The sequence below is a fragment of the Mytilus trossulus genome, chromosome 4 (genome assembly GCF_036588685.1).
Source record: "Mytilus trossulus isolate FHL-02 chromosome 4, PNRI_Mtr1.1.1.hap1, whole genome shotgun sequence".
Taxonomy (NCBI): Eukaryota; Metazoa; Mollusca; class Bivalvia; order Mytilida; family Mytilidae; genus Mytilus; species Mytilus trossulus.
In genome coordinates this window covers 32809465-32832819 of record NC_086376.1, presented here as the reverse complement: position 1 = coordinate 32832819, position 23355 = coordinate 32809465, and the positions used below count along the sequence as shown (strand labels likewise).

The window sequence follows — 23355 nt, the reverse complement described above, 5'->3', positions numbered from 1 at the left end:
TGTAATGGTATAATGAAAAATATCGCCATTTTAGTTGAAATGTAAGAACATTTTTGGAGTGGACTATATATGATTGAATTATTGAACTACATTTTTAACTAATCATTGTTGAACTTATTTTAGTCTCGTCTCGGCAACTCGATATCACAGTTACTTTTTTTTCCGGAACGAAAATAAACCGATATGTTCCGACATTTAATCTACTTCCGCAACAAATCTTACAAATGGGTGAAACTGTCAACAGGACTCTAAAAAGTTTACTGTTTATTTTGAGCATTTATATCGCAGTTTTAGGTCAAGTAAAGGGAAATGCACCAGAAATACTTGGGATTATATCCCAGGAACCTGGAAACATACGAGATGAGACTGGAACACTGCTGCTTTATCCAAAAATCGCACATAAGTTACTTTTGGTCGGAACGAACTTCTCCGAAGTGGAAAAAGGTCAAGCCCAGATAGCATTCACTTTAAGAAGAGATACAAGTGGTAATTGTGATGATTACGACAGGACAAAGTCATTTGATTTGACACCAACCGCCGATGGACAGTATGCCTCTGTTACAGTTACTTTGGAACAGATTCCAAATACAAAGTTATCATCTGGAAATGTAACAAACAAGTATCTTTACATCTGCTCCAAAAAAAATGATGATTGGGTCCACCAAGGAGATTCCAATATATTACGAGTAGGTATAGGAGAGATAGAACCTCCTAAAATTCTCTCTGTAGTTACAGGAGAACCTGACAGCACAATTAACAATGATGGAAGCATTTTACTCTATTCAGATGAACCTCAAAATATATTTTTTGTAGGTCAACATTTTGATGGGTTTAAACAGAATGGACAGCTGGCATTTACTTCTAAAAAGGATGTTACAGGATCCTGTGGAATCTTTCTGGAAACAAATATTTTCAATGTCACTGTTGAAAGTGATGTACTTTCTTCTGTATCAGTGACTCTTCAACAACTGGGTGGAGGTCAGCATTATTACATTTGTTTGAGAAATCCTCAGAAATCTGCAGAATGGATCCATCAGGGGTCAAACAAATTTCTTACAATAGATGTCCGTGTCAGAGTAGAAAAAACAACAATGTTACCCATGTCGATGCAAATTATTCTTATTGCTTCTCTGTTAGTTTTATCAGGTTTATTTAGTGGTTTAAATTTAGGACTGATGGCGTTAGATAAAACAGAACTGAAAATTATTGAACGCTGTGGGTCCAAAAATGAAAAGAAATATGCAAAAACAATTTCCCCAGTTCGTAAAAGGGGAAACTTTTTGTTGTGCACACTTCTCTTGGGCAATGTGCTGGTAAATAATTCTCTTACAATTTTATTGGATGATTTAAGTAATGGATTAATTGCTGTTATTGCAGCCACAATGGGAATTGTCGTATTTGGAGAAATTATACCACAAGCTGTTTGCTCAAGACATGGCTTAGCTGTTGGAGCAAAAACCATATGGATTACAAGAATTTTCATGGTTCTCACATTTCCACTCTCTTTCCCAATCAGTTTACTTCTAGACAAAATTTTAGGCGAAGAAATTGGACATGTGTATGACAGAGAAAAACTTCAAGAATTGATTAAAGTGACTAAAGATTTCAATGAACTTAAAAATGATGAAGTAAATATAATAGCTGGGGCGTTAGAATTGACCAGGAAGTCAGTTACAGAAGTCATGACTAAAATTGAAGATGTGTTCATGATTGATATAAACAGTAAACTAGATTTTGATACAATCGCTGAAATTCAAAGGAGAGGTTACACTCGTATTCCAGTATATGAGGGAGATAAAACAAACATTGTACATTTGTTAAATATCAAGGATTTGACTTTAATTGACCCTGATGATAAAACCCTACTTAAAACTGTGCTGAAATTCTACCAGCATCCATTGATCTATGTGTTTGATGATCTCAAATTAGATGCTATGCTCACTGAATTTAGACAAGGTAATAACATTTATATACAAAGTAAAATTGAGTATGGAAATGGGGAATGTGTCAGAGACAACAACCTGATCATAGAAAAAACAACAGCAGAAGGTCGCCAACAGGTCTTCAATGTAGCGAGAAATTCCCGCACCCTAAGGTGTGTATATACACTTAAATGCACATATGTATTCTAAAATACAAAATTATATGCAAATTCATGACAATGATAATTACATGAACATGTATATATGCATATATATCCCAAGCTGCATATGAGCAAAACTATATATTAAGATATTTGTTTGCAAAGATGAACATGTATTACTATATATTTTGTTCATGTATGCATACATGTATTCAAAAATGTGAGTTACGTCTACATTTGTAGATGGTAATTTTATGTACAAAAATGTATACATGTACATGCATTGGGGTACATGTATTCACAAAAATGTATGCAAATAGGTTCAAAACATGCATGCATATTATAGCTACATGTACATGTACATACAGCTTCAGTGGTCTTGTGGTAGCGTCTTCGCCACAAGTGTGGGAGTTCTTGCATACATTAGGTTCAGCCCGTACAAGGTCAAGCCAAAGTCTTTTAAAGTGGTATTTGTTGCTTCTCAGTTGAGTTTGCAGTACGAGTAAGAGCAAAGACAGGTACAAATGTAGGCTTGGAGTCAGGAAAATGTGTCTGGGTAGGGTGATGCATCATTGTCATGCCTTCCTGCAGACTGTTACCTTGTACTAAATATTATATAAACATGATCTTGTCCTAAATATGCATGCAGTTTATTTTGTTGCTGGATGTATTAAAGCAGCTGTTCATCATTGTCTAACCTCATAAAAAAATGGTATTCTGCTGAAAATTCCCAATAAGTAGAGATGGAAAATCACTATTGATTCATATTAATGAGCTGGGATAAACTACACTCTTACATGTAAATATGAAATGATGTGACACAGCAGTACAAGTACTGTCAGTAGTTTATACATGTACAATGTAGTATATACAGTGCAGTTGTCACTACACACAGGCAGATATATACAATGTAGTATATATATACATTGTACATGTATATTTTATTTATTTCCATGCATTTCTTCTTGTAACTGATAAACAATTGATAAACAGTCTTGATTACTGTTATCATGTACAAATAGGAAGATGTCATTGATGTGTTTACATAATATATAAAGTATTATAAATAATATCTGTTTTATCTGCTATTTGTCTGACCTGCTATATTTGGTGTGTACTTTATGACCTGTCAATAATAACATACATTGCATTACAATGTACATGTATACATCTTGCAGTTGGAATACATTTTTAGTCTGCAATACTAATGTTTTGATATATTATCCATATTAGCAACACAACGGGTACCGCATGTGGAGCAGGATCTGCTTACCCTTCCGGAGCACCTGAGATCACCCCTGGTTTTTGGTTGGATTCGTGTTGTTTATTCTTTAGTTTTCTATGTTGTGTCATGTGTACTATTGTTTTTCTGTTTGACTTTTTCATTTTTAGCCATGGCATTGTCAGTTTGTTTTAGATTTACGAGTTTGACTGTCCCTTTGGTATCTTTCGTCCCTCTTTTATCCAGATATACATGTAGTATGATACATGTGTTGTATTTCTTCACTTACAGGAGATAAATTTTGAATATAACATCTCAACAAGCTTGATGGTTTTAAAGTTAGGAAGTCCTCAAATGGTGAAATATCTTATAATCAATAGAAGCAGTGGTAATGAATCTCTTAAATCTGTGTTTAAAAAAATTACCCTACAGTGTTCCTTGTCCTCATGCACTTATAATTGCTAAAATGAAAAATAGATACATGAAGAACAACATTACATGTGTATATATAATAAAGAATAAAACTAAATATGGCAAATTGACCCTCTCTAAAATGGTTTGTTTGCTTTGTGTTTGTTTCAATTTCTCATTCCGGGTGAGGGGGGTGGCTTCACATAAGAGTAAAGAGAATTGTTTAATAATAGCAATCTCACAAATACAGAAATGTTTGATCATGTTGAAAGTTTCTGCTTAATAAAAATACATGTTAACACATTTAAGATATTTGCAGGTCTGTATGTTGACCTATTTTAATAGATATCCTTTTGTATTTTGTTGTTGTTGTTTGCTTGCCTTTTGACATATATATATATGAACATGTAAACCCACATTTCATGTGAGTTGAATTGAACATTCACATGGGTTAAACTTATTTACATAATTCAGATTTGTTGCATATATATTTCATAACAATTTACATGTAACATGTATGCATGTTTCAAAAATTCTGATCACATGTACATTGTATGACCTTATGCATGTTTGACATGCTATCATTTCATTCATTGCTTTTGGCACAAGTTTTCTAAATAATTCACCTGAATAGGGACAAACGAAATATTTATGAGGCACCTCATGGGGATGTCCAAGTAATCACAAATTTTTGCCAATATAATTCATTATTTTTTATTTTTTTACAAGATAATCAAAAATACAGTCCTGATTTATCAAATTATTTAATGATGAAATTTTTTGTCTTGTAATCAATATAATCATTATAAAATCGGCCAAATAATTACATAATCAAAAAACCCATGAGGAGGCTCATATATGTACATGTATCAGGAATATTGATACAAAAAATTAATTGTTTGTGAAAAAAATCTGTTAACCGGTCTGAATTGTCATATGATGACCTTACATGATTGACAGACATACATACAAAGGCCTTGAGCATGATTACAAAATGTTCACATCACCTTATTTACATGTTACATAGCTGTTATTTGTAAGGCCACTTCTGTGTCCATACATATACTTATGACATAACCTTATCCAGTATTTACAGTACATGTGTATTATATCATTTGTATATTATGTTTTAAATATGATATCTCATAACCAGGGTCTGATTCAGCCATTTTTAAAAGGGGGTTATAATAACCAAGGATAAAAAGGGGGGTCAACCATGCATTGTATGTTCTCATTTAAAAGCATTAATCATATAAAAATGGGGGTCTTAACCCTAAGAACCACCCCTCCACCTGTCTCTGCCACTGCTTATATTACTTTTAAATTGAGATTAGGGATTGAAAGATATATTAGGAAACTAGGGAAAATGAATCCAGAAGACCTACATGAATTGGAATTGTTTAGAATTTAAGCAAATATGTGAAATATAGCATATACTTTTTTTGAGACTAAAGATAAACCTTAGTCATTGCCTATACCTCTTCAAAACAGTCCTTAGTAATATGAACAGGGTTAGTCCCTGTTCCACTGTACATGTTTTGTAACACATGAGTAAAAGGGTATTATTTAATATACTTTATACTGATTTTGTAGGTCATTCTCATTTGGCAGTGATCCGTAGAGTGAACAGTGAAGGTGACGGTGACCCATTTTACGAGACCCTTGGAGTTCTGACTCTGGAGGATGTTATTGAGGAGATCATACAGTCAGAAATCATAGACGAGACTGATACCCTAAGTATGATATAGATAGATACAATCATTCATTAATAATCAGCTTTTCATATTATATGGATAATTATCAATCATTGTGTCTTTACAGAAGGGAGATAATTACTTAGAAGCAAAAGAAGGCTATGGGATTCAGTAGTGAAATTTAAATTGTATAGAACTGGAGGTTCTCCAATGGAGGGAGGTGGGAGGGATAATATAACAAATCCATACAACTGTTTTTTCCAGACACATGCTATTTTAAATTAAGATAAGAAAATACACATCACATTATGTATGAGGGGGCAGGACCTTTTTTGGAACGCCAGGATCCGGTGTTTTTAAGCTTGGGATTTTCGAATTTCGGGATGTTGGGATATTATGTTTTCAGGCTCGGGATTTTTGGAAGAACTCTGAGCATATTATTAAAGCACCAATTGGGCTGTAGTCCTTTTTTTATTTATTAAAAAAGATACATTTGACATCATAAATTTAAATAACAGTCCACTTGCACTTCTCTTGAACCAGTACAAGATACATAAAAGAAAGATTTGTTGTAAAACCATTTTCACTGCACCAGCTTGGCAAGGATTGTTTGGTTTCTGGCTCATCTTCAGTTACCTTGCAATGAATTCCTTTATCTCCCCATGTTATGGAACTTGTCTCAATTGATCAAGGGAGAAGAGCTTTGCAAGGAATTGTAAAAAAAACCCACAGCTGTACATGTGCAGATGCAGTTCAATTACTGGCAGTTGAACAGATTTCTGCTTTTTGTGTAGGGGTTATTTGTTTATATGATAAAACAATGAATGACTTATGATTATAGAATGTCATTGCAAAGGTCATTTTTCAAGAAAAAGAGAAATAATTATCACAGTAAATGCTAATTTCCAAAAACACATATGTCATCTAAACAATTCCTATGTACAACAAAATGTAGTATAATTGTGTAAAGGCTCATTTATTTTTAATAAAAACCCGCAAAACGCATATGTCATCTTAAACATGTTAAACTAAAATAATTCTATTTCTATTAGTTATGAAAAATGGTATTTAGTGAAAATTCTGAGTAAAAACTAAATCTTACAAACAGGAAAACTACAATTTAAATACATGTGTATAAATAAATAACAATGATTAACATTCATATGACCAGATTTTTTTTACGTGTCTTTATACGTACAAATATATTTGTTAAGCACAGGGTGATCTATTAATGTAGGATAAAATTACTATTTGTAATAAAACAAGAAAAATAAACAGACAAGTTTGTGACATAATCTTCAATTTTTTTAAGGCGGTCACTAGATGTTTGAAGTAGAAATTGGTAAATAGGACAGTGATGAACTTAAGATTTATCCTTATGATTCAATGATTCTTATCTAACAGTGTAAAGAAAGAATTATTAATATAACATTTACTTTTCTAGTCATTTAAAAAAAAAAACATATACTAGTAATCTGTATATTGTAGTTTCATTATGTAATTGTTTCCTGAAGAGTCAGTTTCAGCATAATTTTGATACATGCACTTTCAGGGTTATCAATTTATACCATTTCATGATATACTAATTAAATACGGCAGTGAAATTCCTCTTTTTTTATCATGTAAGGTAATCAAGCTAATTTAAGAAATAGGTTATATCTAGTATAGTAAGCTCCCTATAGTTTTATAAATTTCTTATATGACAAATGTAATGGAACTTTATTCACTGAAAAAGCGACCAGTTTATCATGGGCTCATGGTTTAATTCTTTATTACTTTAAGCACTAAGAGATTAATTTCAAACAATAAACATGACATCTTGGACTATCATTATTGCATTCATGGCAATCTTTTCAAAAACTTCAGGAAACATGTATATAAATACTCTTCCCCTGGCCTTTAAAATATTGTGAAATCTGTATTTAACGTTTATTATGAATCAAGTATAGGAAAGTAATAAACATTATCAGAAATTTAAAACAAAAATTGGCCTAATGGGTTTCTGTGGAATTAAGAGTACAAATATAAACACTTCAACACAATTAACTATATAGCCTAGTTAGGTTAAGATCAGTATAATCTTAACTATGGAAATCCCTACATAGATCGATAGAAAAACAGGTAGTCAATCCATTAGGCTGAAAGCTGCTTAATTGCTTAATATCATTGAGAATGACTTTCCATGAATTTCAATTAATTTCAATGTTATAAATATTTTAAATTTCAAGGTCAGGTCTAAATTAACAGTCTTGTTATTGGATGCATTCAGAGTTTGTTAAAGTTTGTTGAAATATAAGATAGATGGTCCCTCTGAAATTACAGTATATTTTTTTTCCCTCCAGGCTCACTTGTGAGTAATGAGAATTAATCAGTACAAACACTTATAAGAGGTATAGATATATTGATTTATGTGGTGTTATTAACTTTTTATTAGCCAAGATACAGCAGTAGTATATATATTGATTAGATATTGTTTATAGTCGTACTACCATAAAGTTACAGGGTGGTACCCATCGATTACCTATACTGTAACGGGAGGTTCTCTATTGATTATCTAGTATTCTATTATCTCAACAATTCAATTAAATCGGAAATTGTTTCATACATTTATGCAGCAGAAGAATTAGATCGTAAAAGCTATGTCCTGTGTTGTCTGTTGGAATTGAAGTTAGGAATTTCCAAAAGATTAACGATCAATCTGTTTGAAAATTCTTTGCTAATAAATAAAAATAAAATTGAGAATGGATATGGGGAAAATGTCAAAGAGACAGCAACCGAATGCCACCAATGGGTCTTCAAAGCAAAGAGAAATTCCCACACCCTGAGTTGTTCCTCAGCTGGCTACTCTTAAACCTTTTGGTGTTTAAAAATGAAACTTGACATGATTATTCACCACTATAGAAGGTATGAAAACCCTACAATGAAGGTTTAGATAAAAAAAAAACTAAGTTCAACTGAGCCTCCCCAGCTGTGATATATGTAGAAACATCGTTTTTATCTCTAACTTTCAAACCCTATGGCGTTTGGACGTGACATGATCTATTGCCACCACTAGGAGCTTTGTCACATACAAGGGAAAAAAAACTACAGAGACGGTTAATATAAAAGAATTAGTTTAACTTAGTGTTAGTCACTCCTGTGCATATTAAAAAAGATCCCCCTTTAAAACCCTGTAAAGGATATGAGGTATCCATCCATGAAAAAAAACCAGAACATGTACAGCAAAAAAAATCAAAAAGCAAAGGACTAGTGCATCAATCACTATCACTTAAAGTGGTGTGATAAAAAAAAAATACAAACACACAATTAAGTTGTTATGTTTCAAGTATTTTTTTCAAAATCTATACTAGATAGATAGAAATGTTTTTAGTCTTTAAAAGGCAAAATGATAAGTAAGACAAGATCTGCAAGTTGTTTAATTTGCTTTGAATGGTGTATCATCAGTATTTGAAGACTCTTTGACTTTTCTCTGCATTTTTTGTGTGTAGAGATGAAAAATAATCTATATTTGTCCAACTTAATGCAATGCAAAATGCACATATAACATTTTAAAATGAATATTTAAACATTAGTATACAATGTAAGTTTTATAAAGTGTTCTAATTTGCATATGATAAATATGTATTTTTTTTATTTTAAATTTACCACATCATACTTGTGAAGGTCTTTGTAATTAATTAATATTCAGACAAGATGATATATGTTATTTCATGTCATCATTATGAATCATAATAATGGACGTCATAGATGTCCAGTATATTGAAGGCCATGTCAGTTATATTCACATTGTAGAATAAATTAAAAAATGTCAGTGATTTGATTTGTATTAAGGTTTAGTAGTACCTTTGCTTTATAGAAATTAATGGTGTGCATTAACATGAAACTAATTACTTAATATGGATAGCAGAAATTTAAATGATAATTAATCAAAAAGCAAACAAGAACTTGATATATATCAATGGTGTTTATAGACTGGATTGACCTTGATAGACTTAATTGACCTTGATAGACTTATTGATCTAAAAAGTCTGAAATTAAACTTTGTAAATGCATAAATATGGTATAAGTTCTTTTTTATTGTACCCATATCAGCTTTATTTTGTCCTTATTCTGGTGGTGACATCAATTATTAATGTTGTTGTGTTTCATTTGTTTATTTTTTTTACAAAACACAGTGAAAAAAGTCTAGCATGTGATAATATCATTATACATGTATGGTTAACTATTAACATCCCCTACATACCATATAGGGGAAAAAAACACCATAGTAGGTTCAACCTCTGGCCTCATTCTCTATGAATTTACTAACCCTCAATGGATCTGTAGGGGGTCAGTAGTAAACCATAAAACTTATAGTAGTAAATACAGAAAGAAGAGTTATGCATCCTTAATTTGTTAGCATACATTTATAATATTTTAAATCAGGAATTTGTCCATATTAAAAAAAAATATGCATATGTTTGTTATAACTAAATGAATAGTTACATTGTAAAATCTATGTACATATACTTTTTTCTGAAGAAAATTCTCTGATTTAAAATTGAGAAAGGAAATTTGTCCACATTTAGATAAAGTTTACTTTTTTTAATTGCTTGCTTCCAGGAAGCAATTTGCCTACATATTTTCCATATACAAAATGACCTTAGCATGTTAAAATCCGGTGATCGCAATGTCCATGGGTCTCTCATTGAAATAAACTATCATCTTATTGTACATGTATACATGTGCACTTTGCACGATATCAATGCTTCTTTGTTGATTGTTTACTATAAAGTGACAATCAGTAAACTTCGGCTTCAACACAACAAATAATATTAGCCACCATATTTTCACATCATAACAGACGGAGAGAAAAAAATTGAAGATTATATGATATGTTTGCGTAAAAAAGGATAAAATCATGCCCAGAAGACTTAAGTTTATTATAAATACATGCATTGGTTCAAGAATTGAATACCGGTAAACATTATTTTCCACCAGTCACTCGTTTCATATGACTTTAAGATTTAAGTTAACAATTTATTATCTTTATTGTAGCTGATAATAGACAGAAGAAGCAAAGAAGGATAGAGAAACAGGATTTCAGTATGTTTACCAACCCTGACGATGGTCACAAGCCTTGGATATCATCACATCTAGCTTTGGCTGCATTTCAATTCTTGTCTACATGTAAGGTTTTATACCTACTACAAATACATCGAGGCGTTTAGAGTTCAAAAGAAATATGAACCAAACATCAATGGACAGCAATCCCTCAACACAAAACAATCAAGAAAGAATACCCTTTTCATCCAGGCAGTATTCTATTTCTCTTATGATATTTGTATTTAGTCATCCAGATGAGCAGTAGTCTAATTTGTCAATAACTGTGTCAAATACTTTTTACATGCACAGCATGTTCAAATTCTAACCTTCACAAAAAAATCAATGAAATTTGAGAGGTCACAAAAAAGTTCTAATGTGGCATTGTAAACAACAGTTTTATTCTGTTAGAAATACCATCATGACAAGATATAACTATATAAAAAAAGAAATAAATGGGAAATTAAAAAAATAAAAATTAGGTGAACATCATTTTGTACTACAGTGCATGTAATCATTTGACAAATCACATGTTATATACATAATTGCAGTTGTTAAACCTTCATCTCTTTATACAGTTTATCATGTTTTACACATTATGAATTTCATTACTTAACATTTTATCTTTTTTTGAATATTTACTTGCATATTTAACTGACTTGTGAACTATAAACATCATCGTGACCTTGACTTTTGAAATTTATTTGTAGCTGTGGACTTGTTCAAGGAAGAGTACATATCACCAAACGTTCTGAAGAGGCTGATCAAACAGAATATTTATGAAGAAGTTATTAACAACGAAAAGAAAGAATGTCAAATTTATAAAGAGAATACTCCTTGTGATTTTTTTGTTTTAATCTTAGAAGGTACTAAACCTTTTCTAAAGGCAAATTAGATGAACAAATTTATAGAGATTTAATGTATTTTACCAGTTTCATCAGAGACCAGAATGATCTGTAATCTTCAAAATTTTGGCATCATTGTTATTTTCTCTTTGAAAAAAAACAATCACTAAAAAATGCACATTTACTTTCTGTGGGTGAAAAGTAAATCTTTATTTACATTATACTTCACATTTTCATGAAGAAGCACAAATCAGTTAGAAACTGAGATGTATTTGATATACAAGGCACAGTAACTACGGTAATAGAGGAGAGAAGTCAAGTGATGCATGTTTTTTTTATATATATTATTTGCTCATTTTACCCACAGGACAATGTGAGCTTTAATCATCATTTGGAGTGCGTCTTCAATTGTCTGTTAACTTTCATAGAAATCCTCTTGTATAAAACTACCAATTGGAACCAAAAATGGCAACAATTATTTTTCATTAATCTTATACATTTATCTTGTGATTTCCTTTTAGTTTTATGTATCTTTGATTTACTGATTTAATTTTAACTGAATATTTCTGCCAATTTTGTAGGACATGGTCATGTATCCATTGGAAAAGAAAAGCTTGAGTTTGATGGAGGGCCTTTCACATATTATGGTGTTCAGGCTCTTGGTAAGTATTAGTTAAACAACTGATTTAATGACTAAGAACTTAGTTATAAGTAACTTTCCATATGATATAAAGATGCAAGGTACTGTAAACCAACTTATTTTCGCGGATACTTTATTTCGCGTTTTACCCTTTCTTGACCACTTCACGGCTATTTAATTTTGCGATTATCTGATTTACTTGATGAAGTTTATTAAGGAAAGATCAAAGATTGACATATTCGTGACGATTTATATTAGTTTTATTTTTTTACTCACTGAAATTGCGAAAATAAATCGCTCGCGAAAATAAGTTGGTTTACAGTATTGTTTACTTTTGGGTAAAGATTGCAATGTCTTGATGTCTTATTCTTCCAAGGTGGATCACTACTTTTGAGGTACTTACAATATACTGCATTGATCATAGTATTCTAAACATCCTAACAATTAACACTTCCAGAAATCTATCAATGAAATATATGCTCAGATGCTCAAGTTACAAAATTATGTTATACTTGATAAGAATACTACATAACTTGTAGGAATATTATATCTGTTCTAAAAATGTAAATGATGTAAATTTTAAAGTATTCTTCAAATAAAGGCAACAGTAGTATACCGCTGTTCAAAACTTGTAAATCTATGGACAAAAAACAAAATTGGGGTAACAAACTAAAACTGAGGGAAACGCATTAGATATAATAGGAGAACAACGACAACATTAAAATGTAACACACACAGAAACGGACTTCAAAATTTTTGTCCATATAATTGTTGTTGAATCAACTACAACCAATGCTTTATGCAATGTTCAATTTTACTCTCCACTTATAAATTAAAGCAATCTTTATCCCTGAGTGCTTACAAGCACTTTGATTAACCCACCTGACTCAAACAGCCACTTTCTATGTATCCAACTTTGTTTTCTTAAAAAAATCTCGTCAGTTTTGATCTCCAATATCTGAATTTTTATGTTCAGAATTTTATCTGGTTAACAGCATACCCATCATCATAAATAAGATATAGATTTAACACCAGATTATTCACCATTTGTATGTGTCACCTAGTAAAGAAGAGCATTGTGTTTTCAGTCTTTGTGTCTGTCTACCCTGCATCCAGTTTAATTTTTAGTCAGAGATTTATTAAAGTTTTGGTTTAGGGTAGTATATTATCCCGTTAACTTGACAGTAAGTACACATGCTCATGAGAAGCACATAAATTGGTAAATACCTTCTGTGGTTAATTTATGATTTTGGGTGGAAATATAGTATCGTATAACAAATTATGTCAATTCTATTTTTAGAGGTGAACGAGTCTAGTTTGGCTCCTCAGCATAGTACAGATAGTATTTACTTAAAGGGGGATGTGTACATTCCTGACTTCTCGCTGAAAGCCACTTCCACAATTATCTTCTTAAAGGTTAGACGTGCTCATTATATAGCATCAAGGAAGGTCACTTTGATTGGTAAAACCACGGTCAGAGAAGAGGAAGAAAATGAAGCATACGATCGTGAAATGCAGAAAGCAAGCTGGTTGACTAACTCATCTAATAATAGTGATTTAATTCTTGTTGATAAGAAAAGCTTGGCACAGCATGGTAGAACTTCTAGTCAACCGTCACTTCCGAATAAAGTCAGGAGTGAAAGTACTTTGTCGGGAAGGAGTACGAATTCAGATAAACCAGAGGAATCAAAACCAACACCAACACGTCTAAATGAAAATTATGTGTATCAAAATTCACCGACGAAAGAAAACGGGTTGGTTGATCAAGGAGATGGTGACAAGAAGGAAGAATTAATTTGTGATGCTGAGGAATTGACTCCCATGATATCTTATGAAGATCAGAATGTCAAAGATAATGTACCATTAACTAGTATTTGAAACCATTTTGTAAAATATCAAATAGGTCTGAAACTAAGTCACACAAACATGAAAAAACTGTCTTGATGTTTTATGATTGTAAATATCAGCATTGAAGATAAAATTGAGTTTATCGAGTTTTTTGTAAATAAGAAATAATAATGTAGTCTTTTTCACAAAGGAATTCAAATTTAAACTTTTTTGTTTAAGATTATTAGGAATAAATTGAAAGTTAAAGTTCTACAATATAATTGTATTTGTTAATGTTAAATTTTTATAGTAGTATATGTATTAAGTTTATATATTGAAAATGTTCATATACTTTTAGATCATTCCTTGGTATATTTAAAATTTTCTGTACAAATGCATAAATATGCTAATAATACTAATGTTTAAATAAATAAATGTCCTACTTTAAAATCAAATTATGTTGAATCTTTAGAAGTCATAACAAAGAAGTCCATAACAACATCGACAGAAGTCAGTAATGAATGTTTGTGCTGTCCTATATTTTAAACTATTTAAAAATTATAATTTTGTAAGAATTACTTACATATCACTTGTTTTAAATCTAAAATCACTTTTTCAGTTTGTTTGACTTACTTACAGACCAGTTGTTATAAATCAAAGGTCTCATTTGTTGCTTAGCTTAGGATTTTATAGTTAGGAAATGAAGTATTATTTATTGTTTGACAGTTAATACTAGATAACCATTGTCCTTTATAGTCGCCAAATGTGACAAATTCCCAGTATACTCATTGTTTTAGAGTAAAACTCTTATTTATACTTAGAATCATATTTTGTTTTCACTTTTAAACAAATACATGAAATTTTCACCAAGAGTCATTCTTAAGCAGTTAGAAATATTACATCTTCCTACTATTATGCGAAATTTTCACCAAGAGTCATTCTTTTAAAAGCAGTTAGAAATATTACATCTTCCTACTATTATGTGAACCTTTTTTTTTGTAGTATCTTTAATTATTGTCTTCCATTTTGATTATGATAAAATTGCCATACTAAGATAAAATAAAATAGTGTGATAATTATAAAACATGTTACTGGAGTCTGAAGGACAGTGTTTATATGGTTATACAGTATAATGCAATTTGGAAAATGAGAAAGTTGAAAATATTTTTGGTATATCAGGAGTCTAAACAAATTACTTGAAAAATACTTAGCTTTATATTATGTTTGATTATAAAATTGTGACCATTTTTGAAGCTGAAAAATTTTCTTGTATGAGAATTTTTGAATAATTTTTTAGATTTTGTCATTTTCTCAATTTCTAAATTGTATAGTACATGTGGCTTATTTGTTTCGCTCTATTTTTTTCAAAGCAGTTTTTGATTTGTATATATAGTTGTGAATAATTTCTGTGTTAAATCTGTCTTTGAATTCTGTTCAGAAGACATATGAATTTCATATCTAACTTCTTTTACCTCATTTTAATTTGTTTAATTTAGTTATGGGTTTAAATTTTCTTTTATTGAAATCTGCAGAGCTGGATTAGGTCACAAGCATTCTCAGTTGTATTAAACACTGAATGTCAACACATTTATATAAATTTTAGAATGGTGATGTTAGAGCTTATACATTGTTTATTTTGTTTTAAAGTTGTGCTTTAAAGAGATAGAAATATTGTTACAAAATTTGTTAATACATACATTACATATAGATGTTTTTTTATAGATTTAAATTATTTGTAGTTAATTTTATTGCATAATGCGGTAAAATTGAAAGGTTTGTCTGATTTGAACTTAATTTACAATGAATTGTTTTGCATTAAAGATTATGGAAGTTAAAAGGTGTGTTAAATAATAATTTGTAGAATGTGGAGACTTACTGTGAATTCAGAATTTTTTGCATTCAATTATAATAACGATTGATGTACAATGGACAAACATTTCAGTATGATCATTAGGATTACAAGACTTTGTATACAATAATTCTATCAAAATTGTTTTTATTTTTTTTCGCAAATCATAAAAACTTTACAAAACTTTTTGCATGTAAACAATACCTTAGTCACCCTTTTTAGTTACCTTAATCTGATCTTAGGACCATGCAATATATTTTTTGCATTTGGATGTTGTTTTTTTATGCATCTGTAGTCTATGTCTAATATTAAAAACCAGCGATCCTAATACATTGTTTAACCAAATATGTTACTTTTTGTAAAATTTAATACGAAGCCAAAGGCCAGCTAAAACTTTTGTCATCATTTAGTCCACCTTGACCATTTGTAAATTTTCCATATTTTCAATTTTTCTGAAACTGCTGGACTACTTAAAAAGTAACTTCTAACAATTATTTTAACAAAGTAATGACTCAGACTTGACTAAATTGATTTTAATGCTAATAGAATGTTCTATTCCATTCAAATGTTGTTGTCCATTGGGTTACCAATTTTTATAACGTATTTGGGAATAAATTTTACAGAAAAGCATATTAGAACTATCGCATCATTACATGAAAATCAGGTTTCCAATACAGACTATGTAGAGACCATTGGTACAGTTTAGACTTAACAAGAGTCTGTTTTCAAAACCAACATGATGTGTATTTCAGTAAGGATTTTGCAATGCACATCTGAAACCATAACCAGTAATGTGTACAATTGTAATTTTGAAACTGATCTTAAATTTAACATGTATCTCAAACACAGGTAGCAAAGGGGTTAAATTTTATCCAGTATAAACCATGCAAATATACAGGATATTGTGATTCACAGTTTTATACTTAAAAATTGTTAACAAAATTTTTGTTTTTAAAATGTGTAATATTTTTGTTCAATATACCTTCTTTTGATTGTATGACTCTCAGGTTAGCTTGAAATGATATTGTTTGGAGTTTTGAATAAGACCAGAATTTGTATGACATGGAAACTTACGGAAAAGCTTTTTTTATGTAGATTTATTTTTGATTGCAAAACAAGTAGGATGTGTTGTTTTACATACAAATTCTTTTTCATTTGTAAGCAATATTGATGTAGGAAAGGTTGTCTTTCTTGGTTAGATTTTCCTTAAGTTGTGTTTCATTTTGATGCTAAAAAGATCAAGAGTTTAAGATACAAATGTTCATATTTTTCTTATCTCTATGACACATTCAACATTCCACTTTAACACACTAAAAAATTACTATCTGAAAATGAAAAAAAATATGACAACAACTTGATTTCATAGTTTAAATTATAGTATGGAATAAAGTAAGATTGAAACTCAAAACATCAGAAAAAATGTGAAAAGGTATATCCTACACTGTAAACCAACTTATTTTTGCGAGCGATTTATTTTCGCGACTTTCGCAAGGAGAAAAATAATGCAAATATAAATCGTCGTGAATAAGTAAATCGTTTTTAATCTACATCAAGTAAATAAGAAAATCACGTATTTTAAAAGGCGCGAAATGAACTAGAATTGGTAAAACGCAAAGTAAAGTATCCGCGAAAATAAGTTGGTTTACAGTATGTTATACTTTTTAATGTAAGACAAAATTTATTTTGATTTTCTCTATGGACTTTAACAATCACTGGATATGTAAACGATTAAATTGATTGGAGACTATTATTGCATAGAGCAGCTATTTTGTTAAGAAATACTCTTTTAACCATTTTTTTCAGTAGTATTATGTTCGATGAACTTATTAACATGTTAATCAAAGTTTAAAAATTATTTTTCATTGAAAAGAATAAAATCTGTATATCTTATAATTATTTATAAAATTTCAAGGATAGTTATTTTCATTAATTTTCTTTATTTAAATTTCTGATATATGTATTATATAGAAAAATGATTGAGTTAAGACGACTTTTATACTTTTTTGTTGTTGTTTGTCTTACATGCAAGTAGCATTGCAGTTAGCAAGACATTTATTTTACTTTCCTTGTAGCAACAAAATTAATAATTATGAATAATTTCAATTCCCACTGTCATAAGGGTAATAAAAATGTTTATCAAAATAGTTTTCGAAGAGACCTTGTCAGTCTGTGGCTGTGATATGACCTTGGCATAATTTTCACACTATAGTGGTTGTATTTAAGTGTTAGAGCAAGATCTTTTCCTTATTAATTATACATGATTATACATGATAGATCATACTATTTGGTATGTGGATTGGTTGTCAAACATGTGTGTGTGCCCATCTGATATATGGCCTTGACCTTGCATTCACAAACCAGTAGTCAGATTAAGTTTTCAGTATGAGATCAGTTTCTCAGTATCTTTGCATGATAGATTAATGATATTTGGTATGCTGATAGGTTGGTAGGAATATGTCAATCTGAATTAAGTTACGTTTTATATGGCCTTGACCTTGCATTCACACATCAGTAGTCAGATTGTATTTTTCAGTATGAGATCAGTTTCTCAGTATCTTCGCATGATAGATTAATGATATTTGGTATGTTTATTGGCTGATAGGAATATATCAATCTGAATTCATTTACATTGTATATAACTTTAGTAGCTTATTTGTTTGAATCTTTCTCTTCTCATTGCATTAATAAGATTTTTAGTTGTGAATAATTCCTGTGATGCTTGTCAAGGATTTGCCACTTTTATCTAACACACTGTAACTTGTTTACCTTTTAATATAACATCAACTTTTTATGGCGTTGTTGTATACATTGTATATAGAAACACAAGTAATCATTACATACAATAAGAATTGTTCACATGTACTGTGGATTCATTTATGTTTTGTAGGTACCAATTTTCTTGGTTCTAGAAAAACCTGCATATTAGTGGATATTTGATTTCCTGATTGCTGGGGTCTGCATTCAACCCTACAGAAAATTTGGAATTTTTTAATCTTTAAACTCGTAGTTCGTCTGTATAAACAAAATCCATGAAAATAGGTGTCTAACTAACAATAATGAATCCACAGTATTCTATTTACACAAGGGAAGTACTATCAACTAAAGCCAAACACTGCTGACAGTGAATTTATCGATTGCCTATTAAACAAATTCAATATTTCAGCTGGTCAGACATTTTAGTGTGTCAACTCTTGTTAAAGATTGCAAACTATTATAATCTCATTACACATAGATGTGTTGACACGTTTGATTTTTATGTATCTGTAGATATGTAAGTTCTTAAAGAATATTTTTGTTATAATAAGTAGAAAATGGCAATTTGATTTTATTAATGCTTCATACATATTATGGACTGTGAAACTCAGATCAGGAGATAAGGACTTTATTGACCTAAATTTTGTCGTTAATATAACTGTATGATGTAGAAATTGACTTTTAAGTGGTTTTTACTTTTCAAATTTCCATCAGAATAATAATTATGCAGACATTTTGATCACATTCATTTTAGAAAAATTCTTATATTTCACAAAACCTAATGTATGATAAAGCTGTCCTGGCCAATATGGCTTACTGGTATTACTTGACATCTGTCGTCTGCTGTTATCCATACACTTTTAAATAAAATGTGTTCCTAATTAAATAGGTAAATTATAGGTAAACAATTTGCCAAAATCTTCTTTATTATAGTGTCAAGTTTTAAAATATTTTAATCAACTAACATGGTTGTCATTCTTGAAATGTAGTTTGGACAGAACAACAATATTGATATATTTCTTCAGAAGCCAAATGTTGGTGAAATGGTCCCAATATCCTCAGTTTTCAAAATCATATCAAATAGCTCTCACCTTTCTACAAGATTACCATCTGAAATTATGACTTATGCAAATTAACTTAAGGTGGTACCCAACACCTTGACTTAAATTTATTGCTCGTTTAATTTTCTTAAAATTTGGACTAAGTATTCACTTTGACTCTTTTAAAAGAATATAAAAATTTCAAAAAATTTGAACCAACCATTTTATCATAAAAAATACACTGGTTAATATAGCAATTTGACAAACACTACTTTTGATCATTGAGAAGCTAAATATTCCCTTAACAATACGACGTTAATAAAACGTTTAACTGATTTTACAGAGTTATCTCCCTGTAGTGTTAGGGACCACCTTAAGGAGGAATAATTAATGACAAGTCCTTCAATTAAGGTCCTTATATTTCATGAAGAATTGGAATTGTTGACTTTCAATATATATTTTCAGGTGAATGATATGATCTCTGTAGTGTCTCTTAGTTTAAAGTGAAATTTATTATATAAGAATGATATTTATGCATTGATATTTCTAGAATTCAATCTTCTTACATAGGGCATTTTTGTTGTACATTTCTTCAACACTATGGTACTCTTATGCTTGTGATTTCTTGTTTACACTTCTCTATTTAAATAAACGAACACAGTAGTATTTACTCAGAAAACTTTTTGTTGTTTTATATATTGATATCTACACTCAAATTTAATGGATTGAAAAGCTATCACTAACCCAACGGAGTAGGTTCACAAAGGGTCAGTTTTAGCATATAATTCTGTAATTTTTTTTTATTTAGAACTAAAAGTTAACTTCTGATGACAAAGTTCTGACCCATTAGAACACTGGTGTCATAAATGAACACTCTCTTTGAGAAAATTTTAATTTCAACTAATCTTTTGAATAAACTTTAATAGTTTAAGTTCCAAAGACTTATATTAAAGTCACTGTTATGATTATAAGAATAAAGCAGAAAGCAGTAATCTAACTGCTAGTTCCAATCATGTTAAATTGCCATGATTTGACATTAGAACTGAGTGTAGAATTATTGTAGTTTATATTTATTTCCAATAATCTATTTATATTTGGTAATCAAGTAGTAGGATTTTTAACTGTTGCACTGTTTAATCCTGATAATTATAATATAATTATTGTATATAACAATGAGATGTGGTATGATTGGGGTTGAAACAACAAACCACAAGAGTTAAAATAAAGTGGTAATAAGCAGTTTTAAACCCTGTATATCCTTCAACAATAAGAAAACCTCCATATAAAAGAATGAAAAAGGCTGTGGCATGAAATTTAAAAAAAAGAAAACTAACGGCCTAGTTAATAACAAACCGTGTTATCAAAAACAAATGTGACTGAAATGAAGCAAAGACAACCACTCTACTACAGGCTCTTGAATGGGAACAATATAAAAAAGAAGATGTGGTGTGATTGCCAATGAGACAACTGTCCACAAGAGACCAAAATGACACAGACATTAACAACTATAGGTCACCCTACGGCCTTCAACAATGAGCAAAGCCCATACCGAATAGTCAGCTATAAAAGGCCCCGATAAGACAATGTAAAACAATTCAAACGAGAAAACTAAAGGCCTTACTTATATAAAAAAATAAACGAAAAACAAATATGTAACACATAAACAAACGACAACCACTGAATTACAGGCTTCTGACTTGGGACAGGCACATACATAAATAATGTGGAGGGGTTAAACATATTAGCGGGATCCAAACCCTCCCCTAACAAGCACACTGTAGGTTTGCCTGAACAAAGTCACAGAGGCAAGACAAAACATGAATGGTAGGTCAATGCTATTTGATATTTAGTTGTGATAGCATTAACCCACCTCATATCCATGTTGATTAATTGTCCCTCTCCACTCAAGTCATGGTTTATTGACTTAAAAACTTTTCCAAATTAAAGTTTATGATTTGTTAGATTGAAAGTAATTGAATTAGATCTTCTAATTGTGGATTCAGAAATAGCACAAATATGACTATTGAAGCAGAGAACCAAAAAATGCTTTATTCTATATATTAGTAAAATAAAAATGTTATGTTAATGAACCGTATATGAAGGGGAATAATCCATCTTTTTCTTGAAGTACCTGGTACATCATTTTATGATTGTTATCTCCCCTTGTATGTCCAAAACTTACTTTAAAAAAAGAAAAATTAGATTTGGTATTATTGGTAATAAAACAACTCTCCATCAAAAACCAAATATGGCTTGAATGTAACATGGAGTATCTAGTATAATTTGAAGTGTATTATTTTTCCCCCATTTAATTTCGAACCAACATTGGTGCTATTGCTGAAAATAGACCATAAAAGTAAAATGCAAAAACCGAAAAAAAGTATAATATTTTTAATACAATTATACTCAAGATTGAGAAAATAAGGTTGAAAAATCCATAGATTATCACAATCTACTGCAGATGACTCTTTATGAAGTTATTCATTATAATAACTGCTTTTTATCAGCTTTTTGGCTCAATATTTTGAAAGCTGTCTTAGATTGAAAAATAAAATAAACTTCAAAGATCTGCAACTTTTGTTGAACCTTTGACTTTTATCGCAGAAAGGTGACATATGGATAGTGATCTTGCGGCAGCAATGGTGGGGCCAGGGTGGCAGCTGCTGTGGAGGCATCAGCATTTACTTACTTTTTTAAAGGTGGAAGACCTGGATTCTTCATACTTTGTATATATATGCCTTATGTTATGAAGTTTCTATCAGTCATGTGTCCATTGTCCTTCACCTCATTTCCATGGTTCAGTGACTACTTGAAAAAAAGTTAAGATTTATTTTGTAATATTAATTTTCTGTTATTATGAGTAATAACATCTAGTATGTGCGTATCTTGCAAGGTCCTCATGCCTGTCAGACAGTCTTCATTTGACCTTGACCTCATTCCATGAATCAGTTAACAAGGGTTTTTTGGTCAACTGCATATCGCAGATACTTTAAGTTATAGGTTTCCTATAGTATGTGTAAGGATTGTAAGGTGTACATGTCCAACTGACAGGTGTCATCTGACCTTGACTTCATTTTTTTGGTTCAGTGATGTAAGTTAAGAGTTTGTGTTTTAATATTTTCATTCTAATACTTTATGCAATTAATCAACTTTTTTTGGTGTATGAAAATATTTCATGATGAACATGTAAGTCGGATCTATGTTTTATTTGACCTTGACCTCATTTTCAATCCTGGTATCTGATGAGTTTAATTTCATGGTTCATTTGTGTTTTGGTCTGTTTTACTTAAACTATAAACAATAGGTCAACTGTACTTGTATGGATGGATTGTAAGGTGTATATGTCTGCCTGGTAGGTACCATGTGACCTTGACCTTATTTCCATGGTTCATTGGTCAATGTTAAGTTTTGCTGGTTAAGTTTGGTTCTTAGATACTATAAAGATTAGATCAATGCAAGTATTAATTGTAAGGTGTACATGCCTGTCTCACATTGTTTCTGCAACCATGACCTTATTTTCATGGTTCATTGATCAATTTTTAGTGTTCTTGGTTAAGTTTGTTTTTTTGAAAATATAAACTTTACGTCATCTATATTTGGTGTATTGATGATTTAAAGATGTACAAGTATTTCTCGTTTGCTCTATCTGACCTTGACTTTTTTTAAATGTTAAGTTAACGTTTTACTTGAAGAAAAGCTTTATATTTAAGGCTATCAACATAAAATAATTGGGTAGTAAAGAAGGTGTGACATTTCAATTTGTGCACTCTTGTTTCAGTAAGGTCACAACACAAATTGCATAAAATGCATTCAAAACAGTTCTGTCAATTCCTTCATCCTGTATTTTCCAAACCTCATCCTACCTTTAACCTATGTTTGATTAGTAGTTGACAAATGATAATTAATCA

The 23355-nt window shown here is 30.5% G+C and overlaps 1 protein-coding gene across 1 annotated transcript; it reads left to right on the top strand.

The window, feature by feature from the left end:
* The first annotated feature begins 199 nt into the window (after positions 1-199).
* LOC134715141 (metal transporter CNNM4-like) lies at positions 200-14282 on the top strand. Its single transcript, XM_063577088.1, has 6 exons — positions 200-1956; positions 5310-5453; positions 10448-10579; positions 11203-11358; positions 11919-11999; positions 13278-14282. The coding sequence occupies exons 1-6, from the start codon at positions 225-227 to the stop codon at positions 13853-13855; spliced, it is 2823 nt and encodes a 940-aa protein (XP_063433158.1). The 5' UTR covers positions 200-224; the 3' UTR covers positions 13856-14282.
* The last annotated feature ends 9073 nt before the right edge of the window (positions 14283-23355 follow it).